This window comes from Protopterus annectens, chromosome 8.part0, assembly GCF_019279795.1.
Source record: "Protopterus annectens isolate FY-2018-M chromosome 8.part0, PAN1.0, whole genome shotgun sequence".
NCBI lineage: Eukaryota > Metazoa > Chordata > Ceratodontiformes > Protopteridae > Protopterus > Protopterus annectens.
The window spans coordinates 1146014577-1146040680 of NC_056741.1; the positions used below are offsets into that span (position 1 = coordinate 1146014577).

The 26104-nt window shown below is 40.4% G+C and overlaps 1 protein-coding gene across 1 annotated transcript in view; it reads right to left on the reverse strand.

Moving 5' to 3' along the window:
* The window catches only part of LOC122808415 (F-BAR domain only protein 1-like), a 2144012-nt gene that overhangs the window by 876053 nt on the left and 1241855 nt on the right, over nt 1-26104 (reverse strand). The window contains exon 13 of the mRNA XM_044079378.1: nt 2200-2257. Within this exon, the coding sequence (XP_043935313.1) occupies nt 2200-2257 (58 nt within the window). The remainder of the gene's footprint in view (nt 1-2199; nt 2258-26104) is intronic.

The following is a 26104-nucleotide window of genomic DNA, read 5'->3' on the forward strand; positions in this document are numbered from 1 at the left end:
AAAAGTCATGGAATGCATGCATGCTAGAACCCCTTACCTCTGACAGTATGCATGACAACATGATGCAATTCTGGAGTAACCCCTAGGATATGCAGTAGCAATTCCTCTCAGGTATGTTCACATTCCATCAAACAGCAACCCCAATGAAGTTTAAAACCATCATAACCATAACGGCTATTAAAATAACAGTATGCAATGTATTGCTGTTGTCAGAGCATGGAAAAGATGCTGCCATACCCACTCAATCCACTGCAACCTGAAAGTTGAAACAAATAAGTTATCCTCAAATGCAGAAGATTGAGGGGACTGGTTAGAAACTCACATGCTGTTAATGGCAACACTAAATGTGCAACAGTATGCTTGTCTTACAGTGTTTTCCTACAATGTAGTGAATTGCTTCTAACTGCATGTATCTCTCCCACAGACAGCCCTCCCCCCTTACACACTCACTTAACTGGCCAGCAGCAGGGGGTTGACAGAGTGGTAGCCATTATCACATACATTTGATGGCAGTAATTCAGCACACAGCAAGCCTACATTAATTAGCACTCAGTGACCTTGAGATGGAGGGGTGGCTTGAAGGAAGTCACAGTACAACAGTTTTGTTTTACTAACTGTACTGAACTGCTACCAATAAGTACCACTAGAAAACAGAATATGGCACTGTAAAATGAAGTACAACTACAGTAAATAAGTAAGGGTGCAAAATGTATGTGAGGGAGCGTTACTACCAGGTGGCCTAATGGTTAAGGTGTTTGCCTTACAAACACAAGGTATGGGATTTGAATCTCACAGGGGATAATTGGCTAGGCTTAAAATAGCTCACAAGGGCAGTTAGCCTAGTACTAATCTATGAACCTATCTAGTGGCTGGCAGCAGGGGACTAAAGGGGCTATACCCCCTCATATGCAGTTACGAGCAGCAGATCAGTAAAGAGCAAAGCTACGTTAATTAGGAATTAGGAATCAGTAACAGTACACTTACAGCAACAGATCAGCACACTTTAGAAAGCAAAACCAGCAGGTTCATGCTGTAATTTGGCTAGTAATGACAAACTTAATTTTATTGTGCTGCATTCCATTACTATATCTGTGCTAACAACTGTTCAGTGTAGTTTAGAAAACAAAATTTACGTCATTAAGGCATTTTTAAACCACACTGTATTCAGTTTTATTTTTCAACTCCTACAGGACATCTAGCAGTACAACATCCATGCTCCTGAAAATGGCAGTGCATATCATTAATACCGTCATCCATGGCTGTCATCAAGTCTCTGCAAAGAAACACAATAGGGCCTACTCTATTCCACAAATACCTAGCACGATGGCTTTACAAGTGCATGAGAAGGGATGCAGCTCTGTACAATGTATTAAATTGTTTACAGTACACAATATCCTTCCTGTCACATGGCACAAGAGTTGATTATGGAGGGAAATTATGAATGGATAGAATAATTTTGACTCTTAAGAAATAAGTGATGAATGAACAGAACAGTATAAGCAATAAAGCAGCTTATGATAAGGATTAAACATGGACAATGTACAAGGAAGAGATGAATGCAATGCAGAGATAGTGGGGAGTGAGGTGGTTCAGTAAACAATATTACGGCTACTAGTTGAAACCTTTTGAGGTACCACTATTAAGCAGAACAAGGAGTTAGTAAGCACTATACAAGAAGTGCCGGGTTTTCAGCTGGCAGCAAAGCCTGTGTGCTTCACACACAGTTACTGGCAAAAGGATCTCAGCTGTTCAATGAGCTTTTCTCTTTATGGAAATCTGCAGTCTGCCTTAGCCACAACATACGTATAAACAAGATTCTGAAATATAACGGCAAATTGCCTAGACAAAAACACAAAGGAGGCAGGTCTCCAAGATCTCAGTACATGACACTGTTTCTTTAATATAATTCCAAGCACGTTAGATCTTTGCACTACAAGCAGTAAATAGTATATTTTTAATCCTGGATCATGCTTAAGACAAAATAGTTACAGATCTGGCCCTACTTCATATAATGTGCTAGCATGTTCTCAATTTACAAAACTCAGGATTATATCAGCATCATGAACAGGATCCTTCTACAAGAATAAAAGTTACGTGAAGTCATTATTCTTTTTCCCCAAAGTTGAACACTTGTAAAAGTAAGCAACAGTCACAGCAACAGTAGTTAAAAGCATTACTAATAAAAACAAAAAAGGATATTATTCTGGTTGACGTCAGGTCGTACTCGAAAACCTTCTTCATCCACTTCAGGGCAGTACTGAAAGAGACAGCCAAGATTGGGGACATTAGTTAAAATGGATATAGTCATTATTAGCTGTAAACATGCAAGAACAATAAATAAATATATATATATATATATATATATATATATATATATATATATATATATATATATATATATATATATATATAAATAAAATAAAAAAAAATGAAGAAAGTGAAGTAACTTTACATTCACAATTATATATTTTAAGGAATGAAAGTCTTTTACTACATGTACTATGTTTAGCGAACTTCATGCTGCCCTAACTATAGCACTTTTGTATTAAGAATAGTTTTACATTCATTACTAATGTACTAGAATTAGCAATAAAAATATTTTTTTTTTTAACTTTTTTTAATTTAGCAAAGCTGTGGGACAAAGCCCTACCCCATCACTCAGAATTTACCTAAAGATATTTAAGTACCTTAAACAGTACAACAGTATTGAAGGGCCTACACATAACAGCTGTCACCTGTTCCACTTCAAATAGGACCGTCCCATTTTCAGCCCTCTAGTCCTAGTTCCTTCAAAACTTGCATCACTGGTACAGTAACTATCCTGGTTTCTCACTGAATCTGTGTGTTAAGCAACACAGCCCTTTTCCCCCTCTCCCACTCCCCCATCACCTACTTCTGCTTCTGTCAGCAGAACAAATGGCAGTGGTCCTCAGTCCTGCTGTAACACTTAACACTGTATGCATTTGTTATCTACAGCTGATCAACCAGCTTAGATAACAAATGCAATTGCTCAGACCTTGGTAGTCTGATGAGATCAGGAGCAATGATTCATATCAGACATGAAACATGAAAATACAGTCCAGTGATTAACACACGCACACATATATATATATATATATATATATATATATATATATATATATATATATATATACATATACACACAAACACACACACACCACACACGTGGTGAGCGTGACTGAAATGATAGTTTACTCAAAATGTGAATTAATGATCTGTTTGACAACTTCCTATTTTATCATTTCTTAACCAGAGTTTTTTGAGCAAAACCACAAAACAGAGAGCTTAAGTAAACTCCCTCTGCTGTCGAGTGTTCTTGGAATGGAGAGGTATGGAGGGACATGGAAGTAAATGGGCTAAAACATTAGAAGCACTGATGTGCAATATAAGCCAGTTTTGTGAGGATCTGAGAAGTAGTCCATGATTATTACCACTTAACCTTTGTTTGGGTCTTGGATCCTGCATCTTCCATTCAGCAAAGTGAGATTTCCTTGGGTTTGGTTGCCTAACCACCTCAAAATATTCAGCATGTCCTCAGACTACATGGGCCTACATGGCATTAATGTGAAATCATCCAAGTTGTCAGACTTAAGAGTCCCCACAGAGAGGTTAAGTTGCAGGACACTCTTGCTTTGGGTTAGAAGGTGCACACACAAACAACACTTTCCATGTTTCCCTTGCTAAGCTGCACAGGAGGAAAGTCAATGCTGCCTCAGACAAAATGAGGACACAGTAATTACTTCTGGCCTTTTCTCTTTGATTTCTAGGACTACCAGAGTTCTGTGCATGGAAAAGAATAAAGGAAACAGACTCATTCAGTCAAGGAAGAACACATCTAAGATTTTGGAGTTGCTTGTTGTGCAGCAGGACTGTCTTAGAAGCCCCTCTCCCTCAGAAAGTATGAATGTTTATTGAAAATCATACTGCTAAGCACTCATTATTGATGACATAACCTGTGGAATCTGCATGCATGATGCACTAGCTGACACAGTCAGTTGACCTCACATACTATCCACCTTCAAGTTATTCTTTCCCAGACTATATAACCAGTCTATAATGAACCATTCCATGGTGGAGTGGTTGATTATAGTGGTGTTTTCTACAAGTGGTATTTTATTTTATAACCAGTCTAGCCTGATACCTGTGACCCATCTTTTCACATCCATTTGAATCAGACCATTTTCTATACAGCACTGTGTTGTCACTTAACTCATCTGCCAGTAGCTGATACTACATATACTGAGTTAAAAGAAGCTTTGTTTCTGTGAGTTCTCTCTGAATATTTTGCATGAAATATGACATACACATAGCCCAGTCAATAAAAAAGTACATAAAATCATACCACTATATATACATAAAAAAATTCCTCACAAATAGTACAAAAGCTACCAGAACTCACCTAGTCTCTACTCTTCTCTATACATCACCTATACTCACCGACATCAAGAAGTCGGACTTAAGCAAACTTGACACCTGCTGCAATAAAATTGCAAAGTTCACCACCCACAGAATCTGCTTTTAGATCTCACCACTGTATAGATCTTAAAGGGACAATCCTAGTGTCTAAAATTCGAGTCCAACTACAAGTAACAAAAGTAATGCCCACTTTAACTATGTCACTCACATTCCCACCCACAGTGTCACTTTTCTTGTAAATTTCCTGTATTTCTTAAATTCCAGTCTTCTTTTATCTCCCACTGTCAACTATCATTTCAGTTTGCGTTCCTGTCCCATTTGAATCGGATCTTTGTTCCCATGAAATGCTTTCCGCTGTTCAATCCATCTTTTCATTTGTATCAATAGTTTAACTTTGTTTTTTCAGATATACTTTATGTAGGAAAGTTGCGAGTGCAAACTGCTCCTTAAAGTAACATTTTGTTTTTTTTCCAAACAATCGTTCATTGTGCTTTCCTTATGTAGTTTCTCTTAAAGTCACTGTGATGACATGTTTGAGTTTCAGATTTCATATCCTTCAGAAACTCTAAGCCAACACTAATCTTGTTAATTGTTATTGCAAAAATTTTCTAAGTTTATAAGAGCAATATTTAAAATTAGTCTTAATTTTTGGTCCTTCATCCCCCATTACCTTAGGCTTTGTCTAGATTTGTTGTTCTAACAGGTTGAGTGGCATGGAATGGGGTTTCAGTTACATTTAAAAAATGCTCCTTAAATTAAATCTTTGTTTTTTTAGAATGATCATTCATTGTGGTTCCTTTCTGTAGGAACCACAATGAACCATCATTCTAAAAAGCAAAGTTTCAATGTATGAAATAGTCGTTGAGCAAATAAAAGTAAAACTCTGCATGGAGATTTGCTTAACTGATGATTACATTAAAACATTGTTTTTTTAGAAAGGTCATTCATTGTGATCTCAATAGAAAAAAAACGTTATGAACAATCATTCTAAACAGCAAAGTTTACTACGTAAAAAGCAGTTGCTAAGCACTTAAAAGTAAAACTCTATGCACTTTTGCCCCCACCATCACGGAGACTTTATGGATGAAGCAGCCCTGGATGGTGGGGATAACAGTGCATGGAGCAGACCTATCCACTCTTCAGATTACAGCAAAATGCACAGATTTTTGGTCTCAACATCATATAAAGTCAAACATCTGAGGATTGATGTCACTCTGCAATGGCATCCGTTGGCACCCATGCTAACAGGTATCCTGTTATTATATTAACTTTCTGTGTATATGAGAGCAGTATTTCACATCATCTTCCTGTTCCGAATGATCATTCACTGCGGTTATTTTTTTAGGAACCACAAAGAACGATCGTTCTGAAAAAGCAAACGTTTTAATGTAAAGAGAAGCACTTATAAGTTTTTAAGATTGTGTGAGTTCATTTCATTTGAACAAGGAAAAGAATTACAGCAGATTACTGACCATATACAGAAATACAAAATGCATTTACTTTATTCAGTTTCAGTTTATATTCTAGCGTAATTACTGAATAATTCTCAGGGCTTATTTATAGCAATATTGTAAACGAAAATGTTAAAAACAGCTACAAATTAGAAATTATTTCCTGCCCTCATTAACTAATGAATGGGCTGGATGAAGAAAACTTTAGGAGATAGTCTGTGAAAGACAGCTGCTCATATCTCAAGTTTTTCTTCATCTAGCAAAGCCATGCATCAGGAATACAATTCTTGATATGAAGTCAGCTACTGTCGAAAGCTTTTATTTTAAGATTTATGCAAAACTAAACTGGCAAAACTGCGAGGGAAGGTATTTTCACCTCAAACTTATTCAATTCTGGAGGGATTTCTGAAGCAGTGTTATGTTCCCCTGACAAGAATTCTTTAGCCCTACTTTTCTGTGACATAATGTCTGCCACTGAAAAAGGGAAATGCTAAAATTCTGAAGGTCAACACTGATTTTAACGACCCAGTCTCAAATTAAAATTCTTTGCCTAGCGGAATTTTATCAACAGGTTTTACTCTTTTTGCGGACTATACTATAAATATGTTCTATGAGTATGTTTAAAACACACACACACATATATATATATATATATATATATATATATATATATATATATATCACATTATTGAATGTACAATGAAACTGTTCATTAATCATACCCAAGTGCTTTGTTACTATGATGTCCACTTGTATCTTTCATAAAAATGGACACTTGGTACTATTACTCAATTAACATCTCTAAATCAGTTGATCGATATGTGACTGATTAACTGGTGGAAACTCACCTACTCTTACAGAGTGGTACTTGAGGAGTTTAAAGAGTAAAGTGATTTGGATAATATTCTCAAGGGAGTCCTGCTAATTAAATGGCAGTGTGTGGAGGCTACAAAAAACAAGAAACCAGAAAAAATAAATTTGGCATTTTAAATGTCATCTATTTCAGGTGCTCCACATTATAAAGATGACAGCTTTTTTTGCTGTAGGTAGTCTTTCTGTGTGTGTGTGTGGGGGGGGGGGGGGGGGGGCTGTTGCATCAAGTCCTGTGACAACATCTATTTCAAGTTTAAAATAATTGGACTTTGCTAAATATTTACAGCATCTCCTAAACATATGGGTTTTAGACTGAATCAGGTGTAGCAGAAACTCAATTATAATGCTAGGACAGACCTCAAGCCCTAATTAACTTATCTGGGTACCACAGCTTTAATGTATTAATATGCAAGTTCACATGAAACACCCACTGTAAATCATTTTTTAGAGTCGCAAAATATGCCAATAAGTGCATGTACCAATTCTAGGTCTTTGGCTTTGCAATCCATTTAACCACACTGTCAGAAACTGACAGCTTATCTAGAATAATTAGTGTCACTATAACAATTATACTTAAGATGCTGCCTAGCTATGCCCTCATGTTCTTCAATGAAATACTGCATGACTGGAAAATGAAGACAATAAACTGAGGCACTAGTCTTCTGCCTTGTGTGATACTCAAGACAACATAGAAGATTCCATGACAGGTACCAAACCTAAAGGGAGAATCTCAAAGATTCTGAGTTCAGAAAGCTTAGCTTGTGCCGTAAAAATACCATATGTTGCTTTCCTTGCAAAATGGGAGTATGATGAAAAATGTGTGGCGTGTTTTTTAGAACAGCTGAAATAGGAACTCTTATATACCATCAATGTACATAGAACCTGGAATTACCCTTACTAGAGAGGATGACAGCACAAAAGTTTCCCATCCTTTTTATGTATCCCTTTATAACCCTGAGCAAAACAGTCATGATATATAATTAAAATTCATGCCAGCATGGTCAAATCCTATGAACAACTCCCAAAGCAGAGGCTTGAAATCACCTATTATATGTAGCAAAGCTGCTAAAGCCATAGCTTAGATAAAGCTAAGACCCTGGGTATTAAAATGATCCCTACTGAAACCTATTAATGACTTACTATGGCAAGTGCTCATGAAGGTGTACAATACCTAGGACTCGGGTAAAACTTGACATTTATTTATTTACTGGCATCTGATTACTGGGAAAGTCCAACTGTGTAGAAGCCCATTTTCAGTGGACACCCAGGAAGAAAAGTTCCAAATTATTATGGAACATTTTGAGAACAAGAATTATACAATCTTCAAAAATAAAACAAAAACAGCTGCAGATTAAATCATTATAACAAATTAGACATGATATAAAAACACTGGTTAAGCATTGATGCAAGGTATATGACAATCATTTAATATTAAAGAAATTTAAGATGGTTTGTAGAGAAATTAAAGGTAAGTTAGTCTAATACAAACAGGAATTGCAATATGAAGTGAGGAAAAAACAGACTTGTGGTATATTCAGAGATAAAGTCAGGGAAGAGAATTTAGACAGCAGTGAGGGAGTAAGGAAGTATAAGGAATTAAATGTTACTAGTTCACATTTAGGGATATAGTTTATCTTGTATCCTGGTTTTAAGCAAGAACAGAGCCAGATTTTAGCTAGGAAGTCTTTCAGAGTGGTTTTGACAGATGGGAGGGAGGTTATATACCTGATGGATGCAGGTAAGGAGTTCCAGGCCTTAGCAACCTTGTACGAGTATAAAGTCCAGCAGATTTTCTAGGTTTCTAGGCAGACAGGAGTTTTTGTCACTGGATCGCAATGACTGACTGGGAACATAGTTGTACAGAATGTTTTTAGTGCTGGACAGGCAGATGGATGCTGGATAATTCTATAGGTTGTAAGAATGTGTGTATACGTTAGTTGATGTAGTACAGTGGTAGGTTCTGAAAGGGGTACGTGCTGCAAATTTACCAACTTTGTTACAGCATTGTTCAAGTTTTAATTTTTGTGACACCCGAAGGTTAGTAAGGAGTGGGGAGGAGAGAAGTCGTGGCAAGTGTAGTTTTGGTTGCGTCAGTAAGAAAGTGTTTAGCTCTGCAAAGCATCCCTAGTTTTTGATGAGTTTTTCATATGCAATTTTACACAGGTCGAATGTAAAACTACCATCCACTATCATCCCTAATAGTTTGCTATGATATGTGACTTCAATGGTTGTATTATAAAGACAATTTAAATATTGTTTTTCCATGAGATAGGGATTTGGGGGGAAAAAAGTAGTACTTTAGTCTTTTTGGGTTGCCCATAAGTTGTAAGTTATGAAGCCATGTTTCAGTGGCTGTTGAAACTTCTTGAGTAATTTTTTTGGAAGTGTACCATGTTGTCAGATGTGCAAATGAGAGTGGAATTATCTATGTACTGTATTAGGGTGGCTTGTTCTGTGGAAATATAGAAGGGAGTGGCCTTAGGTCAACTGGTGCCTAGGCAAAAGGGTTCCACGGCACCCCCAACACATTACCTGGTGCCCCCATCCTGGTCTACCTACACCAAATAAATACTGGTAAGCGCCCCTGCTAGAGTGGCACCCTAGATGACCGCACAGTTGGCCTATGCCTAAGGCCGGCTATGGGTGTTGGTGAAAATGTTAAAGAGCAGTGCCATTTTACTGATTGATACCTATTGGACAGGTAGCTTTTGAACCACAGAAATGTGGGCTGAGAGAAACCTAGTGAAAACAACTGAAGTAGGAGTTTGCTGTGACAAACTGTATCGAAAGCTTTAGACAAGTCCAGAAATAAGGAATAGACTAGTTTGCTATTATCGCTAGGTTTATTGACAGTTTCTACATAGGTTAGAAGGGTTGTGCTAGTACTATGGGAAGGATGGAAGGCATTTTGTGTAGGGGCAGGGGTTCTTCCTGCAGGAGATAGTAACAATTGTTTTTGAATACATTTTCAAGTATTTTGGTGAGGGGAGATAAGACTGTTTTAGGTCTACAGTTATTAATGTCTGTTGAATTTCCTCCTCTGTGCAAAAGGATAGTGTGTGGCTTTTCCCAGAGAAATGGAACGTGAGATTCCTGGATAGACACTACTTATAAGGATAGAGACAGGATAGGCAATGCTGTTGACTGCTATTTTTAGGTACTCGCTTGTAAGGTCATCAGCTGAAGAACAGCATGGTTTAAGAGTAGTTTTTTATAGGATGTGGGCACAGCTTTGAATGTGAAAGTGGATGTGGTAAGATGTGGCTGTTGGGAAGGAAACAGATGTAGCAGGATCCTTAGTTAGAGATGCTATACTATCTATAAAATAACAGTTGAACTGTATTGCAGTTCCGAGTGGTGAATTATCAGGAGAGGGATTTGGATAAAATTTTTGGCCAGGATTTAATATTTCTTAAATGAATGTCCAAATTTTTTTAGTGTTGTGTTTAGTATTACTCTGAAAGTTATTACAGCATAGTTTTTGTCTTCCTTTATTTGCTTTTTAGTCTGTCTACAAAGCATTCTGAAGTTTTCAAAATATTGAGGTGTTTTACATTTCTGCCATTCTTTCTTCTTTCCATGCTTTTTATCTGTCCTACATTAGCATTCTACTCTTTTTGGATAGCCAAATTCCATTATTTGTTTTCAGTGTCTTCTTTCAGGGAGGTGAAAGCCTATGTAGGATATTTAGGAAAGTTGTACTGAATTCAATTATAGCATCGTCTAAGGGGAGGATTTTCAGGAAGTTCTAGTTAAGAGATGACAGTGCAGTAATGAACATTTCTGGGTTAAACCTGGAAAGGTTATGTGTCATTTTCTAAATGTGCTGTTTAACTTTATGTGTGATATGTCTAGTCATATAGATTGGGTGATGATCACTGAGAGAGCCTAACATTGTACCTGTGGTGGAATATTTGCTGGGGTATGATACCAGGATCCAGTCCAATAGAGAATTTGGATGTTTCGCTATAATGTGTGGGGCTATTGATTAGTTGTGTGAAACCATACAAGTTCAAGCTAGATGTAGGGGAGTTAGAGCTTATGTCCATCCAACTGAAATTTACATCACCTAGTAATATTACTTCTTGTGGAAATTAAATGGATATCCAATGTCGGATATTTTCCAGTATAGCTGTACTGTCACCAGGAGGGATATAAAGGACAGTAATACACATTTGTTTATAACTCTTTATTTTGAGGAACTCAGTAAGAAACTCTGAACTGAATTTTGGTGTTGATTTTGCTGTAAAGAAAATGTGACGGGTATTCTGAAATATGAAAGCAATACCACCAGCTTTCCTCTTTATATGGTCATTAAAGATTATATTATAGCCAGGAAGTATAACTTAGGAGTTGTTTATGCTGGGTTTAAGCCACGTTTCAGTTAGTGAGAACATCAGTCTTATGTTAGGAAACCCAAACATGTAGTTCAGCAGTTTTATTTACTATCCTTCTAACATTTATTGCAGCAAAAGTTAGATCTTCAGAGCTGGGGATTGGCTTTTCTTGGGTTTCAGAAGTGTGTGAGAGAGAAAAAGAAGTTATATCTTACCATAACGTTCCATCTGTATTGTTGATCCTCATTCAGTCATTACGCATGGGTATCGGTTCCGAGCTCGGAACTGAGCCGGCCATTTTCCAAGCTCTTGTCAGCTTCAAACTCTCGAGCTAAACTCTTACCCACAATCCTCCACTCCCTGTTACCTCAGATTGAGTTTGCAAGTTAAAGATGGTAGAGGCTACCTCTGGTCAAATAACCTAAGAGAAATGGATGGTGAGATCCACTAGAAACCACAAGAGGGAGAATGAGGGAGGGTCGTAATGACTGAACGAGGATCAACAATACAGATGGAACGTTATGGTAAGACATAGCTTCTTTATCTGACATTGTTAATCCTCATACATTCCTTACACATGGGACAGAGACCCCAGCTACTGCTACTCCTGGGAGGCTCTCATGAAAGGACATTCCTGAGCAACATAGAACTGAAAGATGCTCTTCCCCTAGAGGCCAAGTCCAATTTGTAATGACTGATGAAGGTATGAGGCATGGCCCAAGTTGCAGCTGCACAGATGTCATGTAAAGAAGCTCTGGCATGGAAGGCAGTAGAAGTTGCCACCGACCTTGTTGAATGAGCTTTCATGGTAGTAGGCAACGAGATATTACGTTGGGTGTAAATAAAGGTCACACACTCCTTCAATCATCTAGCTAATGTGACCTTAGCAATAGCAGATCCTAATCTAGATCCAGAAAAAGCCAAAAATAACTGGTCAAATTTAAGAAAGGGTTTAGTCCTGTTTAAGTAAAAACAGATTTGCCTGTGTATATCTAGGGTATGTAGGCAATACTCTCCTCTGTTTGAATGGTTGGGAAAGAAAACTGGCAATTCAATAGCTTGATTAATGGACATTTCAGAGATCACTTTAGGCAGAAATGACGGATTAGTTCTCAGAGACACCATCTCTATGGAAAATCAAGTATGGACTCTTGATACATAAAGCTTGAAGTTCAGAAATACGTCTGGCAGAAGTAATAGCGACCAAAAACAAAGTTTTCCATGACAAATACTTGAGGTCGTAAGAAGAGGCTGGTTCGAAAGGTGCCATTGTCAGAGCTTGTAGAACAAATGATAAATCCCATGGTTGAATAGCTTCTCTAAAAGGTGGTTTCAGATGATTCACACCTTTTATGAAGGTCTTGCACAATTTATAGGACATAAGAGAGGAATCTTGGACACCCTCATGAAAATTAGAAATTGTAGCCAAATGAACTCTAATGGTAGAAACAGACAGACCCGATTGAAACAGGTTGGCCAGATAGTCTAGTATTATCGACAATGGTGCTGAAAAGGGGCCTACTTGTTTATCTTTCAGCCAACAGGTAAATCTTTTCCACTTGCTCAGATAAGTAATTCTAGTGGAAGACTTATGAGAGGCAATGAGAATATCACGTACTGGTAGAGAAAGATCATTCTGCCTGGCAATCAAGGGAATTGGAGTAGCCAAGCCAATAGCTTCAGGCTGTTCAGATTGGGATGAATCAGGTTCTGTGGGTGTGAGATCAACTCCGGAATTGGATGGAGAATCCATGGTCGTTCTAGTAGGTGAGGCCAAAGGAATGGGAACCAAATCTGTCAAGGCCAATATGGTGCTATGAGGATTACCTTGCTCTTCAACCACCGGGCTTTCTTCAGAAACTGGGGAATGAGAGGAAAGGGTGGAAATGCGCAGAGAAGACCCGAGGGCCAATTGTGGACTAGAGCATCCCTGGGTGACTGTCCCAGAGGGGGAATCAGGGCGAGGTAGTTGCTGCATTTGTAGTTGGTCGGGGATGCAAAGAGGTCGCAGCAAGGGCAGCCCCAGAAGTAGATCATCTTCGCCGCTATCAAGGGATTCAGGGACCACTCATGAGGTTGAAGAATGCACCTGCTGAGTCTGTCTTCTATCACGTTGGAACTCCCGGAAATGTGTGTTGCTAGAAGAAACCGGTTGGTAGCCATCGCCCATTGCCATATCCTCATGGCCTCTCGACAAAAGGGGTAAGATTTGGTTCTACCTTGCTTGTTGATGTACCAGACCACCGCCATGTTGTCTGACTGAATCGCAATTGTCCCAGACGGCAGCAGTGGATGGAATGCTTGCAACGCCAGAAGCACCACCCTCAGCTCTAGAACATTTATATGCAGATGGGCCTCCAGTTGGGACCAAGTGCCTTGGACTGTCTGTCCCTGACATAGCCCCCCCACCCCATCAGGGAGGTATCCATGGTCACTGTGGCCTTGGGTTGCTGGGGGGAAAAGGGGCAAGACCATTGTGAGAGATTGTGTGTCATCCACCAATTTAAATCCTGTTTGTACCTGTGGGTTACTCAAATCATGGCTGAAAGAGGATGCTGAAAAGGATACCATTGGGTGAGCAGTAGCCATTGTAGAAGCCTCATGTGAAACGTGGCCAGGGGAACAACGGTGCTGGAGGCTGCCATGGAACCCAACAGCTGTAGAACCGAGTGAGCCATGGATTTTTCCCTTGAAAGGATTGGAATTAGTTGTTGCTTTATCCTTAAAATTCTGTGCTCTGGAATAGCAGCTCTGCAGTTTTTTTATGTCCAAGATAACCCCCATGAATTCTGTCGACTGAGATGGGGTGAGATTGGATTTCTGCCAGTTTATGGTTATGTCTAGCCTTTGAGCAGCGAGGAGAGAGTATGCCAGGGCTTTTTCCAGTAGATGTCTGTTGGGGGAAGAAATGAGCCAGTCATCTAGGTATGGAAACACTTGGAATCCTTGAAGTCGCAAGTGAGCTGTGACAACTGCCATGCACTTTGTGAACACTCTGGGGGCTGTAGAGAGTCCGAAGGGCAGTACTCTGAACTGGTAGTGACTGGCTCCCGCACGGAAGTGCAGAAATCTTCTTGATGGTCTGTCCACCTTTATGTGGTAGTACGCATCTTGAAGATCTATAGAGCACATCCAATCATCTTTTTCCAAAAGTGGGAGGATAGACTGTATAGTGACCATCCAGAATTTTTGTACTCTCACAAACTTGTTCAGTACACCGAGATCCAAACTTGGTCTCCAGTCCCTGGTTTTCTTTGGTACTAAAAATAGTCTTGAGTAGAATCCGGATCCTATCTGGTCTGGAGGGACTATTTGGATGACTTTTTTCTTAGCAGCTTTTCTATCTCTAGTGCTGCTTCTTCTCTTTGATTGGGTGAAACATCGGGAAGATTTTTTGAAGGGACGGGACAAAGATCGAAGGGGATATGATAACTTCTGGTTATGATCCTTTGTACTCAAGAATCAGTGGTGATGGGTTAATTAGGCAGAAGGGTACAAGGAGAAACGTCCCCCAACCACCTCCAGAGAAAAGGAGTTGGGCCGCTCTTCAGGAGTGCTGGTAGGATTGACCAGGGAAAGAATCCCTGGAACCCTGGTTACACAGTCCCCCTCTGCCCCAAAAGGAGAGTCTTCCCTGTGAGTTTCCCCCTCTGCCTCTGGGGGAGAACTCGGCCTGTGCGTCACGGAAAGGACCCTGAGATTTCTTGAACCATATCTTCCCACTCTTTTAGTTTCAGGTGAAAGTACGTTGAGCGGAAGAATAACGGACACCTACAGCAGAAAGGGTCTTAACGTCTTGTTCACATCTGGCCAGTGTGCTTTTAACTTTGGGCCCAAATAACGAGGAGGGCTCAATGGGGGCATTAAGAAAGGAAGACTTAAAAGGTTCCGCGAAGTTGCACAAGCACATCCAGGCATGTCGCCTCAAGACCGCAGCCGAACCCACCGCTCTAGCTGCTCCTTCTGATGCATGAGATATCAATCACATAGAGGAGTTAGATACAGACTCAATGGTGGCCAGCTGAGAGGCCACTGTCACGGACCTCGTCAGATACTGCACCAGCCAAGGGTTCAGAGAGCTTAGAAACCAGATCTCTTTTAAGTCTGGTAAAATGTGCCATATAATTCAGGGACCTGATAGCAAAGGTCGCTGAAGCAAAGGTGCACTTCCCTATTCTTTCCAGGGCCCGGGACTCTCTGTTAGGCAGATGGACAGTCTGGCTTTCTTCTTCTGACAGATCTTTTTTTGTTGTGGCCGCCACCACCAAGGCATCTACAGGAAGACCTTTGGACCAATGGGGATCTGAAGCAGGAGGGGACAAGATCTTATCTGGCCTCCGGAGAATAGCTTCAGCAGTATCAGGGGCCTTCCAAGCATGCTGCACGATGAACTTGACAAGTTCATCGGCAGGTGGAGTAACCCAGGACATAGGGGGCCGGGCGTGAAAGGCCTGCAGGAACACAGATTCCTCAGGGATCAGATTAGAGGGCTGCCAGTCACCTCTCTGTTTCAGGATTTCAAGGATACCGCCAAAGGATACCTCAGAGGGTGACCGAGGGGATCCTTCCCCCTCATCGAAATCTGTGTCTTCGGTGAGGGACTCCTCTGTGGAGTCCATGTGTTTCCTCTTACACAAACTTTTCAGGTGGACCTCCTCAGCGGGAGAAGCTGGGGAAGACAACGGAAAAGGAGATTCCTGAGGGACTATGTCCTGAGGCCCTTGCACCCGGTGTCCGCTAGGTGCGACTTGTGAAACCAGTGCACCAGAGGAGGGAGGAGGTACAGACAGTCCGGTATTGCCAGCAGCAGCGAAAGCCTTCTCCATCAGTTGGAAGGCTGGTCCACCCAGAGAGGAGTGCATGTCTAGGACAGGGGGCACTCCTCCCCTAAGTGGCTCAGCCTGCCGACTCGGACTCCCTGGATGGCTGTGGAGTAGCAAGCTATGAGCGTCACAGCTGACATCCTGGGTTGTAGCAAAACTTTCCTGCCATGAAGGCAACTGCGGTTCCTTAGTGAGATCCATAAAGGGAACCGCAGAATGGGAAGACTGTACTAAATCCATGGACTTCAAAGGCAATGAAGGAGGAGAATAAGAAGGTGTCTTTGGAGATGGGTGATCACCTCCCAAGGAAGGATAGTTCCTGGGGGGTGGAATACCTCAGGCCAACAATGCCTGGTCCACAAGACGCAACACATCATGTTTGGAAAGACTTCTAGTGGATCTCACAGAGACTGAGGGAGAAACAGGCCTGTCCACAAAAGAGGCAGACTCAGTGCTCATCTCATATGACCGGACTGAGGACAATGGTGCCGAGAAAGACTGAACTACTGTAGTCTGCACCAAAGATGTCATCGGTGCTGATGTCATTGTCTGCACTGACACAGGGATCAGTGCCAAAGTGGCTGTCAGTGCCGAAGCTGGAACCAACAAAACTGGAGTCAACAATAAAGGCCTCAGTTCCAAGGAAGATCTCGGAGCCGACGAGGTCAAGGTCTGCGCCGACTGAAGGGTCGGTGCCGATACAGTGGTAATGGTCTGAACCGCGGAGCCCCTCGGTGCCGATATGTAGAAGGCTGTAGAAGAGGATGGAGCCGAAATCACTAATGGAGCCGAAGGCCTCGGTGCCGAAGGTCTGGGCACCGAAAGCACTGGGGCTGACAGAGAGCTCCGGAGCCAAAATTTTAGCCTTTTTAGGTTTTGGTTTATACGGGTCCCCAGTCTGGGAAGAAGGCAAGGATTTAGCCTTAGTAGAAACATCCACTTTCTTATGGGCTTTAGGAGGGGTTGAGATCTCTGACCCAGAAATAACCTCTGAAAAGGGAGATTTTAGAAATCCCTTCAGTATCAGCTTATTTTTTCCTTTCTAACAAAGTTCTATTAGAAAAGTTCTCACAAATAGTACAAGGTGGTTCAACAGATAAATGGGAAGCTCCCAAACAATAAACACAAAGAGTGTGCATCAGAAGTAGGCAGTTTGTGTCCACAATCAGAACACCGCTTAAACGCTTATACCTTTTTTATCTGCCATATTTACTAATAGAAAAATACCAACAATAGTACAAGATAGTACCCAAAGGTATGAAAGAGAAAGGGAAAGGGATTACCAACGATGGTAAAGAGAAAATTACCTTGCGGTAAAAAAGGTAAGTAAAAGACAGAAAAAACCTGAGGAAATTATGAACGCTAGATGCGAAAGGGCAAGAGACAATAAAATATCAACTTTTCTGACAGAAAAGTAATTTGTAAAGCAATTAAACAACAATTGACTGTACTTAGCTCAAGAGAAGTAGCTTGACACGACCAGATGGCAATGCGGCAAACGCAATCTGAGGTAACATTGAGAGGGGGATTGTGGGTAAGAGTTTAGCTCGAGAGTTTGAAGCTGACACGAGCTTGGAAAATGGCCGTCTCGGAACCGATACCCATGCGTAAGGAATGAACAAGGATTAACAATATCAGATTTATCATTTTGTTTATTGTGAGGAGTGGTGCCAGGACTAGGGTGTATAGCTCCTCCTAGAAGGAGAATTATGCATATTTGTTTTTTGGAGGTGATTCTTGCACTTAATTTTGTTTTGGTTTGAGTTGGTGCAACTAATCAGCCTATATTTGGAATAAAAGTGAGGGGCATATTAAATAGGTTTGGTGCAATGTGAGCAGAGTATAAAGATGAACTACGGATAGGTGGTTGGGACAGAGTTTATGTGTTGTGAGTTGATAGGTTGAGAGGTATTATTGATTCATGGTAGCATGAAAAATGGCATAGTAGGGAGAGAAGGACAGAGGTGAAAGCTGAAGAGTAGCATAATTAAGTAGTGGCATCAGTATTTTATAGATGTTGGATGGGGGGAAGCAATACAGAATTCTCCCCCCCCTCCTCCCCAAAAGGAGAGATATCTATACCAAGCGATTGCAGCCCCCCAAACATCTCCAACGCCCAAGTGAGAACTGCTCTCTCCAAAGCAAAAAACACAGCATCCATGGGACCTGATGGTGTCCCCGGCTGTGTGCTCCACGAACTCAACGAGGAATTAAACCCACAGCTAGGACAGCTGTTTAATCATAGTCTTACCTCTGGATACGTACCCAGGGAGTGGCGCACTGCAACTGTGGTCCCACTTCACAAAGGTGGTGCCTCCACCGACCCTGGAAATTACCGCCCATTAGCTTGACAAGCCTTATCTGCAAAGCCATGGAGAGGATCATAATGGACCTCATAAATAAAGACATAGGGAATTTGCAGACTTTGGATCCATCCCAGTTTGGCTTTGTCAAAGGCAGATCATGCCTTCTAAACTTGGTTGACTTTTTCAAACAGTCACCAAAGCCATTGATGAGGAAAGGCAGTCCATACAGCCTACCTCGATCTGGCGAAGGCCTTCGATACAATACCCCACTCGGGTATCATTGAAAAACTCATCAGCTTAAATGTTAACCCATACATCACAAGATGGGTTGCAAACTGGCTGAGTGACAGAACCCACAGGGTCAGAGTTGCTGGCGCCATGTCAGACTCAAAGCCTGTCACAAGTGGTGTACCACAGGGCTCAGTCCTGGGCCCACTCTTGTTTGGCATCCACTTTTCAAGTACAAGCAAACACAGGAGGGTTATGGCTGACAAAGTTTGCAGATGACTGCAAACTGGGCCATAGTAGAAAACACATCTGACACAGATATCCTTCAGAAGGGTCTCACAGAAACGGATAACTGGTGCCAGAGCCATGGCCTAAAGTTAAATGCCAAAAATGCATAGTCATACCCTTCGGGAAAAACAAGGTTACCCCAGCTACCAAATAGGTGGCAATCCACTGAGCACAGAAGAAGTTATCAGGGACCTGGGGACCCAGGTTGATAGTAGTCTGTCATTCGACACCCATGTAGCTAAAGTAGTTAGGAAGACCTTCTACATTGCCCACCTTATCATGAAGGGATTCTCATCTAGATCAAGGGAGGTCATAGTCTCCCTATACTCATCACTCATCAGACCAATGATTGAGTACAATGCCCCATTCGAATGTATCTGACCCGACACTTGCAGCAGCTGGAGAGGCCACAAAGTTCCTCACCAAAAGGATAAAGGGTCTCAAACATCTGTCCTATGCTGCCCGACTGAAAGAACTCCAGCTCTATTCAGTCGCCACCGCTTGCTCAGAGGTGACCTTTGCCTAACATACAAGGCCATGTCAAACCCAGATTTGATGAATATGCTTCACCTCAAAAATCTAGATCCGTCAGAGCCACAAGGGCGGAGACTTAAACCTCGACACGGCTATTAATAGGACGTGCTGGAGGGATAGATTCATCACCCAAAGACTCCCTATGCTGTGGAATAAAATCCCGGTATATGTGAGGCAGAGCACCTCGCTGGCCTTGTTCAAGAGAAATCTTGACCAATGGATGGGAGATCGCAGATATACCCCAGGGATTACCTCAGTGTCACTGCTCGACAGAGGCACAGCAAAATAATGGGTATAGTTCCCCATACTAAAGGGGTGGCGTAAGCCACAAAACTATGGGCTAGGCTTGTAAATGCCCTCGGGCAGATAGCCTAGTATGAACCTATGAACCTATAAGAATAAAACAAGAAGTTGCAGGACAACAGGAGGTTCAGTGATGATGGATTCTGTAGGCTGCAGGAGGATAGGTAAGGAGAGAAGTATTTTCTATATAAGAAGAGAAGAAGGTTGCCCTGACATCTTCTCTGGAATGTAGGGAATACAGGGGTATTAAATGCTTGAGTATGTAGTAGTAGTAGTCAAAATAAGAAGAAATGAGGATTTAATTAGGAAAAGAAAAAGATACAAGGCAGAATAGATATGTACCATTTGGGAGGGTTCTGATTATATAAGGATATGATGCAAAGCAGTATGGTAGGAATGAAGATAGTTGAGAATTGTGTTAAAATGAATAGAGATAGGGATGTAGGAAATGAGAAGCAGAAGTATATCTATAGAAGTACTAAGTTCAGTTGGGGAGGGTTTTGGACTAGGAGTTACAAGTGAAATGTGTATATAGGAAGTATAATAAGTAAGAGGAGGTGTGTGGGAATTGGGGTAGGTCAGTTTATAAGAGAGCAATTGGTTTAAAACCAGAGCAAAGCAATTAAAGAAATTTGAGAAAAACAGGTTGTCTGTCACTTCCTAAGACTAAATAACTGGCATATGCAATATAGTCTACTGGTCATGCAAAAGGGGACAGTGGTCAACTTAGAAAAAAAGTCCTTGGAGTGCATTTACTATTACACAGGGCAGGGACTTTTGGATTACAGAGCAAGCATGTATTTAACTGACTAATGTTAATATACAACAAGGTTCTTCATGATAAACATGTTTACATTAAAGAATGACAAAATTCTCAATAAGCTTGTAGGTGGTAAGGCCTTGTGTCAGAGCTCCTGGAATATCAGGTTATTATAATGCTTATCCCAAAGTTAAAAGAAGTAACTACACCAGAAGATTTTAGGTCCATATCTGTAATAAACCTTGACTCAAAAATATTTGCTAATGTTTTGGCCACTATATTGTATATTGCCCTTCTGCAACTGATACATACTGGTCAATGGTTTTGTTAAAGAGGGATATAGCAGACAATTGATAGGAATTGATAGGAAATTATGAATTTTCTCCAAAACATTAACTACCTGCAAGATAAAGTGGGAATTGTTCTTTTTGATATTAAAAAAAGCCTTTGACTCAGTAGACCGGGACTTCTTTTTAAAGTTCTTGAATAGTGGGTTTGTGGCAACACCTTTCCATGTCCTAGTTATTTGTAATGTTTCTGAGCTGGGACTAATCAGAAGGGGAACCAGACAAGGGTGTCCCATCTCCTGGCCTTTCTTGTTAATTATGGAAAAGCTAGCTTATTTGATTAGACACAAACTGGGGTACCATCGTCAGAGTGAATGGTCAATTCCTTCTTATTGTTTGCAGATGACTGTGTGATTAAAAGCAGTAATCTACCCAAAGTGCTGAGTGAAGAATAGGGAATTTTCTCAGTTTTTGGGGAAGCTTTAGGTTTAGTTTGTAATTTATCCAAATCAGCGGTGATTAAATGTATTTACTCTCAATATGGTAGCGTTGTCGCCTCACAGCAAGACATTGTCACATTCGATTCTCAGCTAGAGCGTCTTCTGTGTGGAGGCATGCGTGAATGGGCGTGCCTTCGTTGAAGGTTGTGCGTCAGAGCTGGTAACTCGGCACGTAAAAATCCACTACCAAACATTAGCGGACCGGAGTTCCGCTGTGGCGACCCCTAACCGGGATAAGCCGAAAGACACAACAACATGGTATGGAGACACAGCATATTCCAATAGTTTACACTTCCAAATATTTAGGTTTCACATAAAGCAAATTTTTGAATGACATGGTAAATGATAATTTATAGGAGTTAACCACTAAGATGGACTACTACCTAAAGTGAACAATTTTAATTCTATTAGTGGGAAAGCGAAGGCAATTAAAGTCATAATTATTCCACCCATCATGTTTTTCATTAGAGCTATTATAATCTCAGTAAAAATTTCTGTATTAGTTACACATAGGAACTTATCACAGATATGGTATTGGTGATGGATGGGAGGAGAGAATCTGAATATGTGGCTTATACTCTGAAACAGTTCAGGAGATGGGACCTCCCAACATTATTGGATGTATTCCAGCTTTTCAAATGACTCAGATCACTAGCTGGGGAGTGAAAGGAAATACACTCCAAAGAAACAGAAGGGAAACCTATTAGAGATTTCTCCCCTTACCCATATCAGAATGGCTTCATCAGATGTACTGGGAAAGTATAGAATTTTTTGGTGATAGCTGAGGGGAAGGCTCAGCAAACTGTATTTGATACCACCCTAAGATTAGGGCAATGATACACTGACCTTGTAAGAATTATTGGGTGACCGTGGGAGTGATGGAATGGTCACAATTATTAATAAACCTGATAAATTATTCTCTTAAAAACTTTGCAGACATTAAAGCAAGACTTTCCTACTGAGCATCAAGACTGGCTTACCTGTTGGTAGATAGGCCAGATTTGGCATCAATTGATTGCTACACCAGAAATCTACAAAATGTTTTGACTTGGCATAAATGGGTGAGGATTACATTTGGAAGAACCAACTTAATATATAAGAATATATGGGAGAACCAAGCCAAAGACTGGACAAAGTGGCTGATAAGGAGATGGAAGGGTCAAGAAAAAATATGACTGTGTGTGTCATAATGGGAACAAATATTGCAGGCACATAGCATGTGTACACGATGGCCTAGATACCAGGACCAGCAGATGAAACTTTTTATAAGTGGTACTTTACCCCTGGAGGCTTTTGAGGTCTAAACTGAAATTGGACAGTAAGTGTTGGAGATGTGGGAGCAGTGGGGCCAATGTGCTTTGTGTGTTTTGTTTTTGCCCAACATCAGAAATTTATTGGAAGTTCTTGATTAACAAACTAGAGGAGATTTATAAGTTTTTATACCACTACTTTGCACATTCTTGAATTTTGGTATAAGCCCCACTACCCAATAATTTTTCCTCCCACACTTGGAGGTGTATTGGGGGCTGGCAAGTTGAGCGACACTTCTGTGTGTCAGACAGTGGAAATAAATAGTGATATTACCTCCTGAACACACTGAGACTTCCTTACGTACTCAGATTAGTAATACTGTGTTTGCTTTTATGTGGATTGGAGAGAGTATTACTACATTATTCTGGAAATAATATAAACAAGTATAATGATTGACAGTCCCTCTTTTCTGCTTCCTGCCTTTTGAAAGACATTTTAGTGAGAAATGTTCAAATGTTGCTGAGCATTGTAGATACTGTATATAGTTACAGGTTCATGGTTTTAATATGTTTTCTCTTTTGCTTTACTATCTGGCTCACAGTTCAGTGTTCCTTGTTTGTTAATACTGCTTCACAGTTTCTTATCAAAACAATGTAATTCAGTTTAAAAAGTATCTATATAACATTGCATAACATGGACTCGGTTATATAAAGATAAACTCTTGGAACAACCTCATGTTGATGAGGACTGAATGCAAGAATGGTTAAGGAGGGGTAAATTTAAACCAAAAGACGAAAGGATAATATTGACGGCTCAAGATAGCGGACTAAGTACACGTTGGATTACGAAGTCCATTGAACATGAGGGAAAAACAGACAAATGCATGTTTTGTAAAACAGAACTGGAAACAGTTGAACATCTTGTCACTGGTTGTGATATACTAATGTGAGAAAGACTGCATACTGAAAGGTATAATTCCTAGATCTCTCAAATGCTTTCGCTATGGTCAACCATCAGCGACTGGCTCAATACCCTACAAACTATCGGTTTAGACCAACATGCAATACACTGATTTCACTCCTACCTAAACGGTAGACAACAGGTTGTCTTATGGCAGAGCAAGCTGTCATCCCAACTTCCTCTAACCCTAGGTGTCCCACAAGGGTCCATACTAAGTCCACTTCTTTTCTCCATCTTTATCAATGATCTGCACATCACCATCCCAGGAGCCACCTGCATCCAATATGCAGATGAAAACACTAATATGCTCTGCCTCCTCTCCTACACAACATCTAACCCTCACTCAGACCACTTTCAGCATGGTAGAAACATGGCTAGCTAATCACCGCCTGCTTCTAAATCCTAACAAAACCAAGCTACTACCTTTCTCCCCTAACCGTAGAATTTCTCCTCCTTCCTTCAACAACAAATCTAGCAATGACATCATTATCTTCCCTGATGACCATACAAAGCTTCTAGGCATAATAATAAACAATCTTAAATTTGATAAACATGTCAATCACACTATTAAGTCAGTCAACAAAAAACTTGGCTCCCTGTACAGAGCCGAGCCAACCCCCCCCCCCCAGCCAGGGTAGCTACTGCAAGATCACACCTCCTCTCTACCCTTATGTATGCCTCCCCTGTACTCACCAACCTATCCAAAACAGATCTCAAAAAATTATCAGGATGTTACAGTCATATAGCCAGATCCACTACTGGCATGGCTTTTAGGACCCACCATTGCCAGAACCTCAAAGCACCGTGATGGCTAGAGTATCCTACCCTTCTACAGTTCAACCAGCTTATAGTAGCGCATAAAATACTCCAACCTGATAGAACCCCTGCCCTCAAAAATATTCTCACCCCTCATAGTGCCCCCCAAGCCATTATGCTCAGCTGATAAACTAATGATACTGACCCAAAAATCCAACAACTCTGCAGGCAATGCTATATTTGCCAACTCAACCGGTAAAATCTGGAATCTACTCCCTACTACTGTTACCAAGGAAACCTCACTACCCCTATTTAAGAGAGAACTCAAAAAATACCTCATCTCATTGGCTGTGCTCTTGTTCTAAATCTGACTAACAACTTCACTAATACATGCCTTGCTACCCAACCTGCTGTTAAGACAAGTATCTAGCCTCTAATCATTGTGAATTATGAGATCTGATTGTACTCTATGTTCACATTTTCTGATACGTCTTTGCCAATCAGATGTAAATATGCACATTGTGTATATTGATATCTGCCTGTATTCTTTGTCTATATTTTTCTAAACATGTCTGCCTGCGTTGATCACTCATTGATGTATGTACTGTCTCTTTTTGGTATGTGGAGCTTTTCTCCCCAGGCACCCGATGAAAATGGACATATATCCAGTCGGATTATCATGGTCAACAAATGTAAAATAAAATAAATAAAAATAAATGATGCAGCAAGACTGCTGCATTGGGGATTGTGCAAATATTATAATAATGAAGTAGCTGAAAAGCACTAGAAACATGAGCCACAAAGCATCACAGTAAAAATGATGAAGTTTATATCACACAGGGTTCATCCATTGCCAACAATTCAAAAAACAGATGCAAGAAAACCAGACATAATAGTCCATGGAAAGAAGACATGGAAAGAAGACAAAAGTAGCATTGATTACTGAAATTGCTACCCCAGTGACTACAGTGTCTTACGTATATATATATATATATATATATATATATATATATATATATATATATATATATATAAAATGTGTGTGCATGTGTAAAAAAGTATATTATATATATTTATATATATACATATACATGTGTGTGTGTGTGCAAATATATATGTATAAATTTCTCTCTCTCTCTCTCTATATATATATATATATATATATATATATATATATATATATATATACACACACATACAGACACACACACACACATACATATGTGTATATTTTTCATATATATATATATACACACACACACGTGTGTGTGTGTGTGTGTGTGTGTGTGTGTGTGTGTGTGTGTGTGTGTGTGTGTGTGTGTGTGTGTGTGTGTGTGTGTGTGTGTATTATTTGTAGGGGGTGTGGTAGGTTAGTACTTTTATTACTGAAAGAGAGCCTCTATCCATAAGTGACACAGAGGCCAGACTGTTTACAATTTTCCATCAAATTGTCAAGGTTTTGTCTGAACATGGTTGTGGAGCCTATTCCAGTGTGGGGATCGTTTGGGACACGTATTTGTCTATCCAACACATTCTGTTTATTTCACAAGAGAAGTTCAGATTCCTGTATCAAGTGTTTCTGGTACTGTTTGTTTTGCGCATGTGCAACAGATCCATCAAGACTGAGTAAAACGCTGGGCTTGTCTGGGATATGAACCTGGCACGTCTCACACTCATGTGCGAATCATACTTCTAAGCTGACACGCTGTACTTGGACATGTGATCCAACTATGACTGTCATTCTACAAGTAGCCAGACAGTGACTTAGTAAACCATTTTCTTCACCATTTCCATTTATCATCAGCTTCTGAGTTGTGGAGAATGATTTTATCCAGCAGCCACTTTCTGTCCCCTGGCAGGATACACAACGTGCATCTTTCCCTCAGTTGCACACCATTTTGTAATAAGCTACACTGTGGGCGTTTAAAGTTTCCACTTTTTAGGTGTTAATATGTTGTACAGTAGTTTGCTAACACTGCTTAATTGCTGCTGACAGACTACTTCAAGGTA